General features: G+C 51.5%; 2 protein-coding genes across 3 annotated transcripts; one reads left to right on the top strand and one right to left on the bottom strand.

The window, feature by feature from the left end:
- Nucleotides 1-305: 305 nt before the first annotated feature.
- Nucleotides 306-9075, bottom strand: REM1 (RRAD and GEM like GTPase 1). 2 transcript variants are annotated; one of them, XM_037043799.1, is made up of 5 exons: nt 8985-9075; nt 7561-7946; nt 6447-6529; nt 2836-3037; nt 306-933 (listed from the first exon to the last, which is right to left on the bottom strand). In XM_037043799.1, exons 2-5 carry the CDS (start codon nt 7901-7903, stop codon nt 662-664), a joined length of 900 nt encoding a protein of 299 aa, XP_036899694.1. In that variant the 5' UTR covers nt 7904-7946; nt 8985-9075; the 3' UTR covers nt 306-661. The 2 variants fall into 2 exon arrangements, with proteins under 2 accessions (XP_036899694.1, XP_036899695.1); XM_037043800.1 differs by lacking the exon at nt 8985-9075 and adding an exon at nt 8815-8914.
- A 3091-nt stretch (nt 9076-12166) lies between these two features.
- DEFB124 (defensin beta 124) lies at nt 12167-13737 on the top strand. The gene is made up of 2 exons (XM_037044706.1): nt 12167-12394; nt 13540-13737. The coding sequence occupies exons 1-2, from the start codon at nt 12337-12339 to the stop codon at nt 13695-13697; spliced, it is 216 nt and encodes a 71-aa protein (XP_036900601.1). The 5' UTR covers nt 12167-12336; the 3' UTR covers nt 13698-13737.
- The last annotated feature ends 6856 nt before the right edge of the window (nt 13738-20593 follow it).

The raw sequence follows: 20593 nt of genomic DNA, 5'->3' as shown, positions 1-20593 counted from the left end.
TGCCGGGATGAGCGCTAACGTTCTTTCCAGATAACATTTTATGAATCTATCATCCAAAAAATAGGCTAACGAGAAAATAAGGGGTGGCTACACGTCACTGTGGTTGTGCCCCACTGGGTGGCCCTCAAACCCGGGGCAGGGCTCCTGCCCAGTGGCTGGGAGGCCTGAACGCGTGGTTGTTTGCATGATTTCACCGACTGACCCATCGCAGGGCAGGAGGCTAACCCAGTCAGTAGCCAGTGCGGATGGGAGAGTAGGGGGTGGAGCCGCCTGCAAGAACCCAAAAGAAGCAGTCTAGACATGGGGACGTGACATTCTTCTGGTCTGGTTTATTGGGGGGGGTAGAGGCGGGGCGGGGGCAGGGAGTGTTTTTGAGGGTTGTCCAGAGCCCAAGGATAAGGAAAAGTTTTACAAAAAGTTACGCGTGGTGTAAAAAAACCCTACTCTCTGTCCAGCTTGGGCTTTGGCCCCATAGTCTGTACATGGCTTCCCAGGGCAGAGGGGTCCCCGAAGGGGGCTCTAGGAGATGCTCTGGCCCTCCGGGCGGCGGGTAGGTAAGGCCCACGGTGTGCGCCCCGGGTCACTGCGCCTTTGCCCCTCGGTGGCATCGGCGGTGCTCCTGGTGCACCCGTGCCCACCGCCTCTGGGAGAGAGGCCGGCCTCAGAGCACCGCCAGGTTGTGGCAGGACTTGGAGCGGGCCTTGAGCGCCCGGCGGCGGGCGCTGCGGGCTGTCAGGCGTGCCAGGAAGCGACGAGCTCGCTGACCGAAACTTGCGCGCCGTCGGGGCGCGGGCGACTCGCGGGCGCTGCCGTCCCCGCGGCGCAGGCGCAGCTGGCGCACCACGCCCTCAAAGAGTTCGGCCACGTTGTGCTGCAGGGTGGCCGAGGTCTCGATGAACTTGCAGTCGAACACCACAGCGCAGGCGCGTCCCTCTGAGGTGGCGGGCGTCGGGTGGGCAGGTGGAGGAGGAGGAGAGAAAGGTAAGAAGGGGCACGTTCAGTCTCCACTGGAAGCACCTTTTCCTTTCTCAACACATTTTTCTGAGTCCAGGGGACTCAGAAATAAACCAGATCTGGCTTTGAGGAATTATTTCACAGGTTGGGGGCTGACACAGGAGGAGGCTGGGACAAGGCAGGGAAGGGTCTTGAATGCCAGGTAAGGGGTCCAATGTGTGCATCAGAATAATAGGGGGAGAGATTCTGATTTGTGGTCCTGGAACCTGCAGTTTACCACAATCTCCTGGGATTATGCTGTGGAATCTCGGGAGGCCTGCTCAGGTGGGCTCCCGTCCCCAGGATGCCCTGGGGCTGGCTGGGAGGCAGGGACCCGGGTTCTAGTCCTCAGTGGCTGGGGACCCTGTGGAACTGCTTCCCCTTGTTGGGTGTCCGATTCCATCATTTTTGGATTGTTCCTTGTAAGTATGACCATTTCAAGATCTTTAGGGGTCCCACTTGATATGTCAAATATACTAAAGTATTCCCCATCCCGCTTTAAATACAATTTATATATACTACCTTCAAACGTTTTGGTTTGCAGTTGCTAGATGGCGCAACATCATGTCTTGTAGACAATTAAAACTTCCTGGAGGTATACATTGATCAGCATATGTTGGTGCCAATAATTTCTCAGATAATCATTAAAAAAAGGAAATCTTACCCTTTGTGACAACGTGGATGGACCTGGAGATAATTGTGCTCAGTGACAGAAGCCAGTCAGAGAAAGACAAATAGCATATGATCTCACTTATACGTCGGATCTAATGGACAACATAAACTGACGAACAGAACCGAAACAGGCATGGAACAGACTGACAGCTGTCAGAAGGAAGGAGGACTGAGGAACTGATGAAGGAAAGTGAAGGGATTAAGCAAAAAAAAATATATATATATGTGTGTGTGTGTGTAACACACAGACAGCAGTGTGGTGACAGCCAGAGGGAAAGGGGGTGGGGCAGGTGGAGGTGGGCACAGGTTGGGGAGATGGGGACGGAGAGAAACTTCGCTTGGGGGTGATGGGCACCGGATGCCATGTGCAGNTAAACTGACGAACAGAACCGAAACAGGCATGGAACAGACTGACAGCTGTCAGAAGGAAGGAGGACTGAGGAACTGATGAAGGAAAGTGAAGGGATTAAGCAAAAAAAAAATATATATATGTGTGTGTGTGCGTGTGTGTGTAACACACAGACAGCAGTGCGGTGACAGCCAGAGGGAAAGGGGGTGGGGCAGGTGGAGGTGGGCACAGGTTGGGGAGATGGGGACGGAGAGAAACTTCGCTTGGGGTGATGGGCACCGGATGCCACGTGCAGAAGGACGTTTTGTTGAGTTGTACACTTGAAACCTATATGGTTTGGGGAACGAATGCCAACCCAATAAATTCAGTAAGAAAAGACAAGCCTTCAGGACTCTTGGGCCTGTTGGATACAGTGTCTCTGACTAAGGGTATGGGGGAGTCAAACGGGGATTTTGAAGCAAAGAAGTGACAAGGTCAGGTGTGGTTCTGGGACACTCTGGCAGCTGTTGAGGAGAACTGGTTGACGGGGACACAGAAGTACAGCAGGGCTGGCCCAGGCCAGAATGGAGATGGTGGGGTAGGGCAGCGGCTGTCGGACAGAGGAAAGGGAATGTGGCTTTAAGGGAGGTGCGCCCGGCGGGATTTGGGGACTGGTCTGGCGAGAGAGGGAGGAGGCAGGAATGGTTCCTAGCTTTCCCAGGCAGGCCAGCAGAGGCAGGATGGGGGTGGGGGGGGGCAGGCAGTCCTGAGATGAAGAGCACTGGAGCAGTGACAGCGGACCAGAGGGGTACATGGAGAAGGGGGCGGACTGGAGGGCTCACCTTCCACGGAGACCTCCCGGCAGCGTGCCAGGTCCGCCTTGTTGCCCACCAGGATGATGGGCACATGGTCCGCCTGATGTGTGCGCCGCAGCTGAATGCGGAGCTCGGAGGCGCTCTCGAAGCTGCCTCTGTCTGCGATGGAGTACACGATGACGTAGGCACTGCCCGCCTGCAGGCACGGTTCCTGGCTCCAGCTTTGGTCCTGTGGGGGAGACGCCCCAGGCCCATCCTCAGAGGACACCTAGGCCCTGGTTGAGAAAGGGGCTGGGGTGGTTTCGGATGGGGCTGAGGTTTACACTTGGGACAGGTTTGGGGGACAAAGTCTGCCATCATTCCCTGTTCTCCTCTCAAAGCAGTGACACCCTGATCCTCTCTGAGCCCATTTCTCTGCTTGCAAAACGGGCTTGTTACCTCACTACATTCTTTCACTCATTGATTCCTTCTGTTGGCTGGGCACAGGAGACAAAAAAAAAAATTATGTGGTTCTGCTTCCTGCTAAGGAGAGTTTGCTGTTCAGCTGTTCTGGCTTTGCCTGCTTAACAGGTTCAGTCATATTAGGCAGTTCTTTCGGTCTTCTGCAGTCTTCTCGAAAGAGAAAAAAGGAAAGGAGAAAAGTGAGGACGGAGGCTGACTTCAAGGGGAGGCATTTTCCAGGACGGTTTTAAAGAGAGATAAAGGAGCAACTGTGGGGAGCAAGGGAAGGGAGTGGGGGAGGCTCGGGCCATTTGAGAAAGTGGAGTCCCTGCAAACTGACCAAGGAAAGGAAAGAACTGGAGTGATTTTGATACTCCATTAAGATGGTGATTCGTTGTCAGGGTCAGCGCTCTGAGCCTGGACCACCTGGGTGACAACCTTCTAAGTGTTTAATGAGACACGGTTCTCGCCCTCCAAAACCTTGTGGTCTGAGAGGAAGGCTATGGAAATGGAGAGTCGCAATGCAGGGTGATGAGCACCCACATGCAAGTGTCAGGAGAAGCCATGGGGGGGAGGGAGCGAGGCCAGAAGAACTCAGCCTGGCTGTGTGGGAGGCTTCCAGGCAGACCTGTTGGTGGGTTTTGAAAGGTAGAGCAGGTGGAAAAGGAGAGAAGGATGTGGGCCAGGAGTGGGAAATACTGACCATGGTGGGAGGATTGTTTGTGAGGGGAAAAGAAGCCAGAAATGTTATCTGACAACCAAATAATATAGACGAGTAGGAAAGCATCAGATCCATGGTCAACATCATTGTCAATGGGGGCAGGTTTTCAACAGTCATATTGATCCTTCCTCAGGCCAAATAACTGTGGGCTGAGTCAGACAGTTGTAGGTGCCCATTCTGAATTCTCACCCTTGACTATGGACAGGTTGCTGCTCCCTGTGGGCCTCAGTTTCCTCGGCTATAGAATGAGAGGGTGGGTCTTGAGCATGCATTCATTCATTGCACAGAGAATTATGGAGGGTTTGCTACGGTTAGGATCACAAAACCTTGCTGGTGCATGATTGGTGGGCAAGAGTCTCTTGGGGGTGTGATTAAAAATATAGATTCCGGCCCTGGCTGGTGTAGCTCAGTGGATTGAAAGCAGGCCTGCGAACCAAACAACCGCAGTTCGATTCCCAGTCAGGGCACGTGCCTGGGTTGCGAGCCAGTTCCCAGCAAGGGACACATGAGAGGCAACCATACATTGATATTCTCTCCCTCTCTCCTTCCCTTCCCCTCTAAAGATAAATAAATAAAATCTTAAAAAAATAAACAAATAAAAATATAGATTCCAGGATTCCACTTATACAGGTTGTTATTTAGTAGGTCTCACGTGAGGCCTGAGAATTTGATTTTTAACACTCTCTCTAGGTGACCTGATGGTCAGCCAAGCTAGGGCATCACTGGATGAGCCGAAGGTCCACCCCGTCTGGCCAGATGCTGCTTCTCTGACACCATCCAGGCTAAGGATGGAAGGGGTGGAAGCTTGTTCCAACAGGCTGCTACCAAAGGGGCCCTTTTTGAGAACTGCCTTCACAGTCACTGACCATGGAAACTGGTTCAGTTTCCTCATTTTACCTGTAGAAAAAACAAGGGCCAGAGAAGAGAACATTTTCTCAAGGCCACACAGCCAGATGGGCACAGAATTCCAGTTCCTGCCTTCTGTTCTCCCTAATGGGACTCCCAGGCCGATCAGTCTTCTTAATTCACTGGACTCTTCCCCACAGGATTCTCAACTGTATCCAAAAAGTAGCCCTTCCCTTACCAGCCTGTGAGCTCCATGGGGCCAGAAAACATGGCTGCCTTATCCACTTCCGGGTCTCCAGTGTCTTGACCCTTGATATTTTCCCCATGAGTGTTTCTTAATGAACAAATGGGTGAAGGAGTGGAACCTCAGCTAGGGGTTCAGATGACGCTCCCAGGGAGGGTGAAGGGGTAATCCTAGCACATGACAGTACAGGCTCTGGGGTCTTATAGATCTGGGTTTGAATCTCATTTGCTGAGACCTTTGAACACATTATTTAACCTCTCTGAGCTCTGATTTCCTAGAATAGGAATCAGAGGAACACTCAGTGTATAGTTTTTCTCTTGACCGAATGTCATAATACATGTCTAGTGCTTAGCACAGGGGCTGGCACTTAGGAAGAGGGTGTCCATAGACGTCAGCTGCTGTAAGAGAATTGTCATCACCATGGTTATGCTCATTTGGACTTGGGGTTCCTTTTATGCTTGTTTAAAAGACTCGGCTACAAAGCTCCTTCATCCCTAGCCTGTGGGCCCGTCACTGGTGCTGTCAGCCACCCAACAAGGCCCCCTAAGCCCCGCTGCGGCCAGGACCCCCCTGCGTGTTAGGGAGGACCTACTCCTAGAGAGATGGATTTCGGGTGGTTTTTAGATCCTTCTCTTTGCTTAGTGGTATTTTTTCAAAGTTCTCTAGTGAGCGTGTATTACTTGTCTAGCAAGAAGAGCAAAGAAAACCCACTTAAGATGACAAAAACACAGAAGGGACATGTCCCTGCTGTTCTCTGTCTGCTCTGGAGGGGACTAGGGAAGGATGCCCTTTGGTTTCCTCTTTCACTAGCTACCCGGTTACAATGCATAGAATTCTCATTATTTACGATTCTGCACCCATGTTCAGCATTTTTTTTCATGCTCCAAACTGTGCTCAACTCTGTGAAATTGCATAGGAACTTAAAAACAACAACAACGGTTGGTAAGGGAGGCAGGAATGATCGGCCCATGTACCAGGTGAGAAAACTGAAGCTCAGTGTGGGTAAGTCGACTGCACAAAAGCCACACAACTCGTAAGAAAAGGAAAGGAGATGCTCAACCCCAGGCACTCTGATGACAGATTCAGCGTCCTTTCTTTTGCACAGCGTGGGTGGGCGGAGTGGCATGCGGGTGCTAATAAGAGGGGAGGCCTGCAGGGAAAGAAACGCACCCTGCGATGGCTGTGGAGAGGGGACCAGTGGGGGAGAAAAGGGGGTGAGGGTCGTGAGGCTCTGTCTCTGGCTGGAAAGGCTGCCTAGGACTACGGGTTTGGTGGGTGCTCACAATGCCCCTGGCCTCTCCCTGCTCTGCAGTGTCCTAGAAGGGGACGGGAACCTGGTCCTTGGCTCAGCACCCATCCCCCCAGGTTCTGCTTGCTGTGCCATACCAGCCTCTCAGCCTCCCAGGTGTCCATGACCACCAGCGTGGCGTCTTCTCCGTCCACGGTGAGGGTCCTCTCGTACACATCTTCTGTAAGGGAGGGAGAGCTGGATCTCAGGGGGGAGGGGCAGGCCTGGGGGGGGTGGGCTTCCCTAGCCCCTCTTTACTGCCACTGCGTCCCTTCAGTTCTCCTTGAAGTGTTCACCACGTTTGTGTGATGTCTGTCTCTCCTGACAGGTCAAGAAGCTCCACAAGGAGCCCAGGTGTCCCCAGCTGCCAGCTTAGTATGTGGCACACAGTAGGGACTGAGGAAGCTTTTGTGTTTTTGGTTGATGGAATGAGTGAGTATGAGGTGCTGGGGCTAAAGCCAGGCTGGGAATCCTCCAGTCCTGTTCTGCGCCTGGCTTGCTTCAGGCAGGTCGAGTCATGCTCTCTGGGCCTCGGTCTCCCCATTTGTCACACCTTCTGCATGGGTTCTCACTCTCAGAGGGGCCAGGCCTGGTGAAAGGGCCTGGTCAGCCCGTCCCCACTTCTCTCTGCTTTTAACCAGCTCCTGTCCCATTCACCCTGTGTCTTCTCAGCTGGTCTGCAAAACCCCACCTTCATTTCCTTTGTCCTGTCCCCATCCCCCACCATCCTTGAGTCCCCAACCCTCTCAGCTCACTGTGTCTCTTGGGAATGAAGGGACCCAGGGCCCAGAACTTGGAGTCTGAGGGTCTCCACTTCAGGCAGGATCTTAGTTTTGCTGCAGGTCATGGTGGCCATGGACGGTTGTCTGTGGAGCTAGGATGATTCAAGAGTCTGAGGCAGAGCTGGGGCCAGGGGTCTCTGAGCTAGGTGGAAGGCCACCACATCTTTACCCTTGACACTGAATCCCATACTTCTCACCCATGAAAAACTGGCAAAACTCTCACTATTCCAGGAACTCCCCTCCCGCAGACCAATGTGCAGGCGGTGCCCTGCCCAGTGCTAGGGGGTCTATCCACTTCATAGTCCGTGAGAATGGTGCCCCTCTGGGTTGAGCAGTGCATGGGTTGCACGTCTGATCTGGGCAGCCTCCTGCCCCTGATGACACAGCCTCCACTCCAGCCACGTTCCAGCCCAGCCCACAGGCTCCCTACCTCCCAGCTGTTCCTGAGGTTCCCGTTCTGGCTTCCCCGCGAAGAGGCTGGCCAGGCTGGTCTTCCCCACGCCAGGATCTCCAAGCAGGACCACGCGGTACAGGGCCTCCCAGGAGCCTTCAGAGTCGCTGGAGTCAGAGGACCAACCATCGGGGGCAGGTGAAGGCTGCTGGGTGGGCGGGTTGAGCGAGGCTGATTGGCCCAGCCGTGGATGCTGGGCTTGCCTGGTGGTGGAAGGCGCTGCACTCAGGCCAGCCTGGTGGCCCCGGGAGGACAGGGGCAGTGGGGTGCTGGCTCGCCGACGCAGGGGGGTCTTTGCTTCTTGCTGGGTGTTTAGTGTCATCCTTGGGTGGGGGGGACTTGGCTTCTTCCTTCTTCCCTTCTTTCTGTGAGTAAGAAGGGGAGTGGGTGGTGAGCCAGGTGCTTTGAGCCCTTTCTTCCGTAGGGTCCAGATGAGTTGCTGAGATAGCTTCCTCCAGAGCTCCTCTCGTTCAAATGGGAGGAGGAGGAGGCGCCTCGGCCCCGGGGGTCGGGGGGTGGGATTTCTGGCTCCAGGCCCAGGGTCTGCCCCGACAGGGCTGGGAGGTGAGCGGGTAAGCCGTGAACACACACGTGCCTGCACACAGAGTCTGGTTCCTGTGCCTTGAGGATGATTCACTCCCCCAGGACACTGACAGACAGACAGAGGGGCAGCAGCGAGGTGGGATGTCCGCACAGGCACGCACGTACTTGTGTACCAGACCTGCCCCTCCCGTTCACACTCAAGCGCACGTTCTGAGCGGCATCCAAATTACCACGTCCTCCCCTCCCCCTTGGGTCCCTTCCCCACCATCGGTGGGCTGGGGGATACGGAGTGGGGTTAAGAGTCCCTGGGGGTCATTGTCCCACCTCCGGAGGGCTGAGGAAAAGGCGGGAATGCGTGGGTTGGAACCCGAAGGGCACGGGGGTCTGGGGGCTCCCTCCGCGGTAACCTGAGCACCGTGGTGCCATGGGAACCGCGTGTCCGGCCCGCCCCCTACGTGAAAAATTCAGCAGCGGCTGGCACTGCCTCCCGCGGCTGTTGCGGGGGGCGGGGGCTTTGAGGCAGCTAGGCCAGGTCTAGCGACGCTACAGGGTCCTGGCAAGGCGGGGGGGAGGGCACCTACGGGGACTGGGAGCGCAAGTACCATCCCCGGAGTCAGAGTCCGAAGTTGCCCAGCCCGGGGTCTCAGTCCTGAGACCCCCGATCCGGGCGGGTTCCTTGTCGCGAACTACCTTGCCTTCGGGAGACCCAGGTGAAGTGGTCTATCTAATCCCTGGCGTGCGAGTTCGAGGACCTCCTCGCCCCTTGCCTGCGTCGCAAACCCCCTCCCTCCACCATGCAGGCGCCCGGCAAACTCCGCTCCAACTTGACTAAGTTGGCGGCGGGCTGCGCGGGCCTTTACCTCGGCGTGGAGAGGGGTCCAGCGTCCCCGGCCCGCAGCTGCCGGGTGCTCCAGGCTGCACCAGCGCCTCGGCGCGCACCCCCTCTGGCCGGTCCCGCCCCGCCGCCGCAGCCCGGGAGGAGCCGCGACCCCGCCCCGCCCAGCCCCGCCCAGCAGGGCAGCCCCGGGGTCCCCGCCCCAAGGCCTCGGGGGCTGAAAGACTTCACGCGGGGGTCAGCTGACCTGCCTCCTCGCGTCCTTAGTCTAGGGTGGGGGGCCAGAGGGAGGAGGAAAGGGGGCTCGGAATTCCGGGTCTGGGTCGCCCGTGCACCCACATCTACCCACTCCGGCACCGGGGCGCACCAACCGCCTTGGTCCTTGCAGAAACCACTTGGGGAGCTCGTGGAAAGTTCACGCTCCCAGGTCCCACCCTCCGAGAGGGGAGGACTCGGCAGTCCTGGGAGAGGCAGGGTCCCGGGACCTGCCTTTCAAACAAGTGCCCCCGCGATCCCGAGGCGGACTTCGTGGACTCCACTCAGAGAAACTCTGCTCTGAATGGATGGAGAATCAATTGCGGGGGTGGGGGTTGGTGGCTTGAGGGGAGGAGGGGAGTCCCGGAATTCAGCGCCGAAGCGTCCCGAGCATCTTATTTTAGCATCGTTCAGTCGTTCACCACATTCTAGGCTGAGCACCGTTTCCGCAGCTAGGGCTGTCCTCTGCCCCGAGGAACGGCTGTCTGCTCTTCGGTTGGTATTTACTGAGGCCCGTGCTGTGCCTGGCTTGGTCTTCGCACGTTGCCTGGGTTAGCAGCTCCTGGAGTCCTGACGCCACGCGCGAGATGAGCTGGGGCTAACCTGGGCCTGGGACTCGGGGTCTCTGCCTCTCAGCCTGCCCTTGTGCCTTTCTATCGCACCCCATGTTTGTTTGGTTTTTGCTCTTTTATCTTCCTGGGCACGCAGGAGAATGAAAGAGACCCTGTGATCTTGGTTATAGAAGAGAAGTGGGCTGTAGGGAGCTGCTGAGTTCGTCCACCCGGCCAGGATTCGGGCTCTTGAGGAGGCTGCTTCCTGTTAGGTCAGGAGGGACGGGGGCAGGGACGCGTGTGGGGCCCACGGAGACCAGGCTGTGCCTGTGGGCGGGGCTCATTGTCATGGCTGAGGGGGTCCAGGTGTCCTGCTCAGAGCAACTCCCACAACAGCCTAGTCAACTAGCGGAACCATTTCACGCCTGGCTTCCTTCTGCGGCTTGGCCCTCTGAGCCTCACTTCCCCAGCTAGGGCATGGGCTGCGAGTGGCTGGCGTCATGCTCCGTTTGGGGGTGGGCTCTGCAACCCAACTGCTGTGTGACTCTAGGCAACTCACTGCTTTTCTTTGGGTTTCAGTTTTTTCATTTAAAACTGAAATCTAAACACGTTACACCCTTGCTATAAACTTACAGTTGTCTGCAACACAAACGTCTGAACTCGGCATTCAAGGCCCATTGTAAATAAAAGCAGGGCAAAGGGTGAGTGTGGTGTGTGCATCGTGGGGTGGTGGGAGAGCCGAAAGGTTTCTGATAAGGTTTTTAAAAAAAGATTTTATTTATTTTTAGAGAGAGGGGAAGGGAGGGAGAAAGAGAGGATGAGAAACGTCAAGGTGTGGTTGCCCCTTGCATGCTCCCTACTGGGGACCCAGCCCTCAACCCAGCCACGTGCCCTGATTGGGCATCAAACCAGTGACCCTTTGGTTCACAGGCCGGCACTCGATCCACTGAGCCACACCAGCCAGGGCTAAAAGGTTTTTATTTCAAATGGACATGAAAATGACTGAATGATATAAGGAACAAGGCGACCTTTTAAAAAACTTTTTATTACAGAAACGATGTAAACAAGCAAAAATACAGAATAACGTAATGGTGTGAGTTTTAAAGAGAGACTGTCCTCTGCAGGGTCATTTCCAAACTCCTCCCCACAAATTCCCTGCTCTGGGCGTGCCCCACACTTTCAGGCACATTCTGTTTCTTCTGCCTGGAATATTCTTTCCTCCGCTCATCCTTCAAGATGCCACTCACATGCCTGTGCAGCAGACCCTGTTCTGGGCCCTGTGCACCTACGGTCTCAGCGGTTCTCATGGTTCTCAGACTTCAGCAGTGTGTTTGAAGCAGCAGGAGGGCTTCTTAAGCCCCAGCTTGCTGGGACCCACTCCCCAGCTTTCGATTCAGTAGATTCCAGTAGCGCTCGAGAAGTTTTTCTTTAACCAGCCCCAGGTACTTACTGCTGCTGGATGCTGGTCTGGGTATCACACTTTGTGTTATTTTGTTTCATCTGCTAAGTGAACTAGGTTGCCATCACTGTCTGTTTGGCGGGTACTCTTACTCATTTTCTGTGTAGGCCTGGACACATGCTGTTTGAACAGGCCAGCGGGGTCTGGTTTCACGTCCTTGGCATCAGGAAGGGAATCCTCCATGTATTTGGCTTTGCAAGGGGGGCTTGTCATCATTTTCTAGATGATAGCCTGGGCCTCAGAGAGGCTAAGTGACTTGTCCAAGGTATCATTAGGCATTAGGGAGTTGGTGGCATTGAAGCAGATCTCTCTGAAGCCAAGACGTTCCCCCACCCTCTCAGGTGGGGACACCGTCTAGTTTCTGACTCCAGGCGTCGCTTCCGGAAATTCTGCCCTCGGTTTCAGAGCTCAGCGACGTCTGGGTGGTGTGTGCATCCAGTTCCCCACAGAACTGGCTGAGGCCCAGCCGCATNACTGCTGCTGGATGCTGGTCTGGGTACCACACTTTGTGTTATTTTGTTTCATCTGCTAAGTGAGCTAGGTTGCCATCACTGTCAGTTTGGCGGGTACTCTTACTGTGTAGGCCTGGACACATGCTGTTTGAACAGGCCAGCGGGGTCTGGTTTCACGTCCTTGGCATCAGGAAGGGAATCCTCCATGTATTTGGCTTTGCAAGGGGGGCTTGTCATCGTTTTCTAGATGACAGCCTGGGCCTCAGAGAGGCTAAGTGACTTGTCCAAGGTATCATTAGGCATTAGGGAGTTGGTGGCATTGAAGCAGATCTCTCTGAAGCCAAGACGTTCCCCACCCTCTCAGGTGGGGACACCGTCTAGTTTCTGACTCCAGGCGTCGCTTCCGGAAATTCTGCCCTCGGTTTCAGAGTTCAGCGATGTCTGGGTTCTGTGTGCATCCAGTTCCCCACAGAGCTGGCTGAGGTCCAGCCACATCCCTGGGACCACAGGGCCTCAGACTCCCACTGAGTCTCCTGCTGCCCACACTCCTGCCGTGACCTGCAGCTCAATAAAGGCTGGGCTGCAGATGGCTGGTCTCGATGCGTTGGGCTCCTTGCCTCTGTGTTCCGTCCCCAGTGGCCTCGCAGGAGCCCCGAGAGCATGAGACAGCTGCTTCTGCTCATTGTGTCTCTCCTGGTCCTGGGTCACGTGCCGCCAGGTAACCTCATGTGTGTGTGTGTGTGTGAATGAGACACAGGTGCTTAGTTCCTGGGAGACAGAGGAGGCTTAGTCCAGCGTTTAAATTCTGGCTCTGTCACCGGCTTTCTGGGCAGGTTAGAGCGAGCTGCCAGATCAGCCTGCACCTCGGTTTCCTAAGCTTCACAATGGGATTCTCACAACAAATGTTCATTTGGGAAACATATACTGCATGCCAGGCACTGTTACAATTGCTGGGGACCCGTCGGTGGAAGAAAGCAAGGTCCCTGCTTTCTTGGAGTTGATATTTTAGTTACTGGAGATAGAAAATAACCAAATAAACATGATATTGCAGGTGGTCACAGTCCTAAGAGGAATAAAAGCAGGGCGAGGGGTGAGTGCGGTGTGTGTAGGGGGCAGCGGGAGAGCTGAAAGGCTTCTGATAAGATTTTTTTAAAGTTTTATTCCAAATGCCCATGAAAGTAGAATAAGGGACAAGGTGAGCTTTTAAAACACCTTTTATTATGGAAGGATTTAAGCACGCAAAAATAGAGAATAATGTAATGATGTGATTGGTGAAAAGAAACCTCTATTAGAAAAAATTTCAAACCTAAATAAAAAGTAGTAGAGAACCCTACAGACGGATCTGTGGTTTGATCTGTGACCAGCTGTCTCACCTGGAACCCCTGGGCTGCTCTGTGTGGTCAGGGGGCTAACCTGTGACCCCTGGGCTGCTCTGTGTGGTCAGCAAGCTAACCTGTGACCCTTGGGCTGCTCTGTGTGGTCAGGGGGCTAACCTGTGACCCCTGGGCTGCTCTGTGTGGTCAGTGAGCTANAATGATGTGATTGGTGAAAAGAAACCTCTATTAGAAAAAATTTCAAACCTAAATAAAAAGTAGTAGAGAACCCTACAGACGGATCTGTGGTTTGATCTGTGACCAGCTGTCTCACCTGGAACCCCTGGGCTGCTCTGTGTGGTCAGCGAGCTAACCTGTGACCCTGGGGCTGCTCTGTGTGGTCAGGGGGCTAACCTGTGACCCCTGGGCTGCTCTGTGTGGTCAGTGAGCTAACTTGTGGCTCCTGGGCTTCTCTGTATGGTCAGGGGGCTAATCTGTGACCCCTGGGCTGTTCTGTGACCTGTAGTCTTCCTCTGCATGCTCTGCGTAGGGAGAAGTGAATTCAAACGCTGCTGGAAGGGCCAAGGAGCCTGCCGGACTTACTGCACAAGGCAAGAAACCTACATGCACCTGTGCCCAGACGGCTCACTCTGCTGCCTCCCCTACGGACTCAGGTCTCCAGGGCCCAATAAGCCAGAACAAGTATAGCTGGTTCTGGGACGGGAGCCCTTGCTCTTCAATAAAACACATGCTGCCCCTCGTCTCCTCTTGCTGTTTGCTCAATGCCCCTCCACTCCCAAGTCTCCCAGGGCTAGGGAGGGGCAGGTGGGGAGGTCCACAGTGTGGGGACGATGGAGGGAGGGTTGGTGGAAGGGGTGAAGTACCTGAAGAGAGTGGGCATTAATGACCATTGTAAATGGTTCCGGTCCTGCCTCTACCACTTTTGCTGTGTATCCAACTTCAGAAAAATTGCTCAATTCCCGTCAGCCTCCCCAGTCTCCTCATCCATAAAATGGGGCATTATAATATCAGGAGATTAGGACTTTATTGAAGGTAGAGTTAATAATAGGAGCTCATTGCAATAATCATGAGAATTGATAATGAACCCTAAAACACCAATCCCAAAGAACATATGCACCCCAATGTTCATAGCAGCACAATTTACAATAGCCAAGAGTTGGAAGCAACCTAGGTGCCCGTCAGTAAATGAATGGATCAAAAAACTATGGTACATATACACAATGGAATTCTATGCAGCAGAAAGAAAGAAGGAGCTCCTACCTTTTGCAACAACATGGATGGAACTGGAAAGCGTTATGCTGAGTGAAATAAGCCAGATGTTGAAGGACAAATACCGTATTATCTCACCTTTAACAAGGTGAGAAGCTAAAAACAAAACAAACAAGTAAGCAAAATATAACCTAAGACACTGAAATAGAGAACAGGCTGACAGTGACCAGAGGGGAGAGGGGAGGGAATTTCAGGGGAAATAGGGGAAGGATTTAGAGGAACATATATAAAGGATACATGGACAACAACTGAGAAGGGTGGAAATGGGAGGGAGGAGGGAGCACGGGGGGTGGGATGGGATGGGAGTAATAGACAGAAAACTGTACTTGAAAAATAATTAAATAAATTTTAAAAAGAATTGATAATGAGTTAGTTGTAATAAGAATTAATAATAGAGTTAAAAACACATTTCTGACATTGAGAATGAGCTGCATGGGGCTTGGCAGGCAGACCCTATTAAGAGTGAAATAATTTTTCTGTGGTCCTTTATCTCCTACGTCAGTATTTTAACAGCCTGCACAAGTGGAAAGTAAGGATTTTATGAAAGCAAAGTTTTCATATAAACAGGGAGGAGTGAGAGAGGAAAACTCGGCTTCTTCTAGGCCCAAGGACCTGTGGGAACAGCAAATCAGGGAGAAATCGTGAGCAGAGCTGGTGAGGTAGGTGGGCAGGCAGGCATTCTAATTGTCCCGTGTCAGGATTGTGCTTGGCTGAAAAGATAGAAAACCCAATTTGCAGGAACTTACTTTTTTCCCTTCAAAAGAAGTCTGGAAGTAGGTCGCAAGCATATCAGGGCCAGTGTCTCTAGGTTCCTCTTGGATCTCGTAACTTCAGGCCTCGGGTAATTGTTTAAAGCAAGAAGTGGGGAGGGTTGGCGTGGGCTAGCTTTTCACTTTGATCAGGAAAGCAAAAGCTTGCCCTGGAAGCTCCCTCAGCGGACTTCCACTGACTTTCCATGGGCCAGACTGTGGCACATGGCTACTCCTGATGTGATGAAGGCTGGGAAAGAAAGTATGTAGCTGTCCCGGCCTCCACCATAGACTTGAGCTCGGGAGGAAGGGAGTAGAGAAACCCTCAGAGTTGGCCCCCCTTCTCCCTGGGATTGAGCCCAGAGGGGGCAGGTGTGTGGGACAAGTTGAGAGGAACTCCAAGGGCAGAGGGGCTCATCTCCACTGTCCTTTGAGACTTTTTGGAGAAGTTTGGGGTTGCCTTAGAGTAAGAGAATGGGCCCTGTATGGCCAGGTGAAGAAAGGAATGGTGAAATTCAAAATACTTACCATCGGGAAAGATAATGAGCCCAGGGCTGGAGCAGAATTTTGGAGGTGATCTGCTGTGCCAGGTGTTAACCCTTCAGTTTCTGCTATGAGAGGGCCCTGGGCATATGCCAGAGGCATCTGGGACAGAGGAAGGGAGACCCCAGGGGCTGGGGCCACTGCCCTTTACCAGCCAGGAGGAAAGCATTCCATTATTTGAATAACAAAGTGTGCACCTGCATATTAGTCCTGCTTTTGAAACTCCCTTAGATTCTGAAGTGGGTGCAGACATTGAGCTGAGAGCCAGGGGCCCTGTCCTGGGACCCAACCGGGTCGGAGGGAGGTGCTCATGGTGTCTGGAGCCTAGAAACAGGACAAGAGATGGGCACAGAATCACAGAGACCTGACGCACAGTGACATTAATCTGGTATCTCCACTAGGCCTCTGAATCCACAGGATACCAGGCCAGCTCACCAGCAACCAGCCGTAGCTGCAAGCCAGTGACAGGCCCACGCCACCCAGATCCCAGCAGATGCCTGCTGCACCCGACCATTGAATCTTCCCACCCTTACCCCAGCCTGCGTACTGAGAGGGGGCAGAAGAAGACAGGAAGAATTGGAAAGACAGGGCAACTACACCAGAGACTAAGTCTCTCTGAACTCAAGAAACCTCAAGAGAATATTTAACTTGTTGAATTAGACCAAGTTTTAAACTGGACTGAACTAAACTTAGCTCTGCCCTCTGACCCCTCCCCTCTCAGCTGTTTTACGGAGGGCGAAGAAGCTAGGCCTTCTTTGCGCAGTCTCAGACATAGTTCGAGGGAATCTGTGACCTTGTTGCAGGGAAGATGGTGATGATTTCCAGGGCTGAAGAGTCAAACAGATTCAAGTTCACACTCCAGCTCTGCCACTTACAGGCCACAGGCCGTGTGATCGGGGCCAGTCACTTCCTGTGTCCGATGTCGGGATTCTCTGCGGAATGGGCACAATGACAGCTCTTTCTGGGGCGGCTGTGGGCTGGATGAGATCCTCCGGGCTTTGTAAGTGTTCAAATGAAGTGCACAGCCGCTACCACTTCTGAGCGAGTGCCGTGACAGTGGCCTTCTGTGCGCGATTTCGACTTGGAGAAAATCTGTAGGAATAATACAAAGGATTCCTGTAGACCTTTCATCCAGTTTTTCCAAGTATTGACATTTTACCACTTTTACATGGCCATTTCTCTCTCTCTGTACACACACACACACACACACACACACACACACAAACATGTATTGCAGACACGATCCCTTCAAACCTAAATACTTCAGCAGTTTTTCCTGAACACAAGGGCGTTTTAAAAAATAGAACCGCAGTACAATGCTAAAAATCAGGACATTAACATCGACAAAATCCTATGATCTGATCTTCAGACCTCATTCAGCTCCTGCCAGCTGTTCTGATGAAGTCCTTCACAGCCAAAGAAAACCCCTGGGTCAAGCAAGCATCACATCCAGCGGCTGTGTGTCTTTGATCTCATTCGCTCAGGAAGGGTTCTTCCGTCTTTCATGACGTCGACGCCTGCAGGGGGCGGGGAGTCCAGGCCAGTGATTTTGTGGAATGTCCCCCAGTGGGAGCTTGTCTGATGTTTCCTCGTGATCCGAGTCCCTTACGCGTTTTGGGCGGGATGCTACCGAAGCGAGGCTGTGCTCCTCTCAGGGCAGCGCGTCAGAGCAGGCGCTGTCCTGCTGGGGGCAGAGCCAAGACTACACCTACCAGACAATTTCCTGAAGCGTGAGCCTCAAGTGTGAAGGGTCATTTCCTCCCAGTGCCCCGGCAGCCCCTCCCCTAAGTCTGCAGCCAACCTGTGAAGTCCTAAGGCTGTATGTGACACTCCAGCAAGACAATTCTAGGTTGGAAGGTCCCTCAAGATACTTCGCAGATCAGGCTCTCGAGCCCAGAGAGAGAAAGTGACTTGTCCAAGGCCACCGAGTTCCTGAGACACAGAGCCAGGAGGTGGCCTTAGGTCTTTGGGCCTCAGGTCAAAGCTTTTTCTGAGGTGTAACAATAATAGTCTTGTGTTGGGAGGACAGGGGACGCTTTGGGAGGAAAGGGGGGGCAGGATGCCAGAGAAGGGATTCTTGCTCTGCAGAGGTGCTCAGGAGTCCTGTTTCGGGGTGCAGACATTCCCCGAAGAGTCAGAGAATGGCTGAGCTAGTGATACTAATCATATCAGCATTTAGTCAGTGCTGACTGCTTTACACATATCATCTCACCTATTACTCAGCTGTGTGGGGGTGAGTAACAGGTATTACTCACCTAGTACTTGGTCTAATTCTACAAGTTAAATAACATGTACTAGATTACTCAGAGTCTAATGTAATACTATTACATTACTGTAATGTAGTGATATTATCACTTCCTTTTCCAGAGGCAACTGAAGTTTTTAGTTAAACGAGGTGCCTCGGTCCTGCACCCAGGAAGCGGGGCACTGGTACACCACTGCTGTCCTTGGGCACTTGATTTTGTCTTCCAGACTCACCTTTGTTTTAAAATAACATTTTTTTCTAATTTTAAAAGTAGTCCATGTTCACTGGAGAAAAGCTAGAAAACAGAGAAGCACAGCTGAGAAAGCAACAACATCAGTACTTTCACTACACATACATGACCCAAAATAAAAAATTATGTGGAACGTCACTTACAAGTAAAAAGGAATCAGACTGTATATATGTTTTTGGGACTTGCAAATAAAATGAAATCAAACTATATATGTTTTATATACTTCTTCCAACACAAGATTTTCAGCTCTAAAATATTTCTTGAAATTTCTTTTAAAGTTTCCAATTTCTATTACTTGAGCAATACATTTAGAACACATTGTGCAAAATAAAACACAAATAAGCTTCAAAATATTCACACTGTCTTATAATTCCTGTCAGCTTTTTGTACATATTTGTCAGGATGGATCTCTCTCTCTCTATCTTTAGCTCTATCTCTAATCTCTAATTTTACAGTTATGCAATTAATAATTATAAAATTATACAATTAAATATGCAGCTGACTCTTGAACAGCATGGTTCGAACTGCACAGGTCCACTTATATGTGGATTCTTATTTTTATTTTTAAAAAGATATATATTTTGTATTTTTAGAGAGAGGGGAAGGGAGGGAGAAAGAGAAGGTGAGAAACATTGATCAGTTGCCTCTCATTCGCGCCCCCAACCTGGAACCAAACCTGCAACTCAGGCATTTGCCTTGACCGGGGATCGAACCAGTGACCTTCAGCTTTGTGGGGCGGTGCCCAACCAACTGAGCCCCAACAGTCAGGGCTGTATGTGGATTTTTGATAATAAACATGTAACTATATTTTTCTTTCTTGTGATTTTCTTAATAACATTTTTTCTAGCTTACTTTATGTATGAATACAGTTCATAATACCTACAAAATACAAAATAAGCGTTGATCGACTGTTTATGTTGTTGGTAAGACTTCTGGCCAAAACAGTAGGTTACTAGTAGTTAAATTTTGGGGGAGTCAATAATTGTGGTAATTTTTTTGACTCAAATTTTGACAGATATATTTTAAACTTATGAACTAGTGTGTGTGTGTGTATATAATATATCTATCCGGGTATAGGTATCTATACTTGTACAGATATACTCATACATAGATATCTCTCTAGAGACACTTTATATATGTATCTATTATGCATTTTTCACATGCATTGAGGCATCTTCTGTTGGAGATTAGGAGAATTTCGCATCCGGCTGATCAGGGGGCTCCCTTTGGGCTTATGAGAAGAGAACAAGGGACTACGACAATGGTCCCCATAAGAGGTTGCATGTAGGATGTGGCGACTCCTCACATCCTTCCCACCTGCGTTTCTGATCGCAGCATGTTGAGTGGACTTGTTCATTGTATCAGGGCTATATTTATGTTTGCGAGCCAGGCAACAATCACCTACGGCTCAAACTACCCTGGAAAATTGCTCAGGAATGTGCTTTGATGGAGACTGACATACACAGCAAGCTTCCCTCTACTAATGGAACGCATCAAAGCCAAGGCGCTGATTGGTTACAAGGAGGCGTCATTTCTGTGACAAATACGTCTCTCTCCACAGTGGAATATCCCACAGGAAAGGGCAACGCTTTCATCGCCAGGCGCCTCTGCTGCACCAGGAACCAGGATGACTTCCATCTGTGCTCAGCGGGCACAGGCTCGGGGAGGGACTGTGCTGGCTTCTTTGGACGGATACGGCTCACACAGCACCATGGAAATGTAATGTGGACAAGCACTCTGGGAAAAAATTGCAGAGTTACCTATAAAATGAAGTAGAAACATACATATACAACGATTTCTTCATTAGTGCTTATAGCAGCTTTATTTATAATATCCTGTAACTAGAAACAATCAAAGGTCCAACAAGTAAGTGGATAAATTGAATTGTGTGCATACAGTACAATCCTATTCAATAAACAACAATAACAATTTACTGATACACAACATGAATTAATCTCAGAAACGTTATGTTAAGCCAAAGAAGCCAAATACAAATGTGTACACACTGAATTTCTCCATTTATATGAAGCTTAAGAAAGACAAACCTAAGTTGATTTTAAAAATGAGAAAAAAGCTTTTTAAATTTCTGAAAAACTTTATTTCTCTCTCTCTTTATTTTTCTCAGCACACGTAGTTGAATCTGGATAAGGTATCGGTGCTTGTGATGCTGCGTCTCTTGTCTCAGAAAGAGTAGTGTCCAGAAAGACAGGAGTGTGCTGAAGTCTAGATCAAAGGAGAGATACTGCCCTCTGGGGGTTGTTCTGGGAATTTGCTGGTGGCATTTGTTTTAGAAAAGATTTTATTTTTAGAGAGAGGGGAAGGGAGGGAGAAAGGCAGAGAAACATCAATGTGTGGTTGCCTTTAGTGCACCCCCCATGGGGGACCTGGCCTGCAATCCAGGCACGTGCTCTGACTGGGTATTGAACCGGCGACCCTTTGGTTCTCAAGTTGGTGTTCAATCCACTGAGCCACACCAGCCAGGCCTTTTTTTTTTTTAATTGTCAAAATTAATGGGGTCCCTACTGGA

This window comes from Sturnira hondurensis, unplaced genomic scaffold, assembly GCF_014824575.4.
Source record: "Sturnira hondurensis isolate 20B ecotype Veracruz unplaced genomic scaffold, ASM1482457v3 Scaffold0004136, whole genome shotgun sequence".
In the NCBI taxonomy this organism is placed as follows: domain Eukaryota; kingdom Metazoa; phylum Chordata; class Mammalia; order Chiroptera; family Phyllostomidae; genus Sturnira; species Sturnira hondurensis.
The sequence above is the reverse complement of the archived record's forward strand: the minus strand, read 5'-3'. Positions and strand labels throughout refer to the sequence as shown.

Excerpts from the sequence above, each read along its gene's own strand:
- REM1 (XM_037043799.1), bottom strand. The coding sequence starts at position 7,903 with ATGACACTAAACACCCAGCAAGAAGCAAAGACCCCCCTGCGTCGGCGA. Across the intron at positions 6,530-7,560 it reads ACCTCAGGAACAGCTGGGAG|AAGATGTGTACGAGAGGACC; the intron begins GTAGGGAGCCTG and ends CCTCCCTTACAG. Across the intron at positions 934-2,835 it reads CCGGGAGGTCTCCGTGGAAG|AGGGACGCGCCTGCGCTGTG; the intron begins GTGAGCCCTCCA and ends CCGCCACCTCAG.
- DEFB124 (XM_037044706.1), top strand. The coding sequence starts at position 12,337 with ATGAGACAGCTGCTTCTGCTCATTGTGTCTCTCCTGGTCCTGGGTCAC. Across the intron at positions 12,395-13,539 it reads CCTGGGTCACGTGCCGCCAG|GGAGAAGTGAATTCAAACGC; the intron begins GTAACCTCATGT and ends TGCTCTGCGTAG.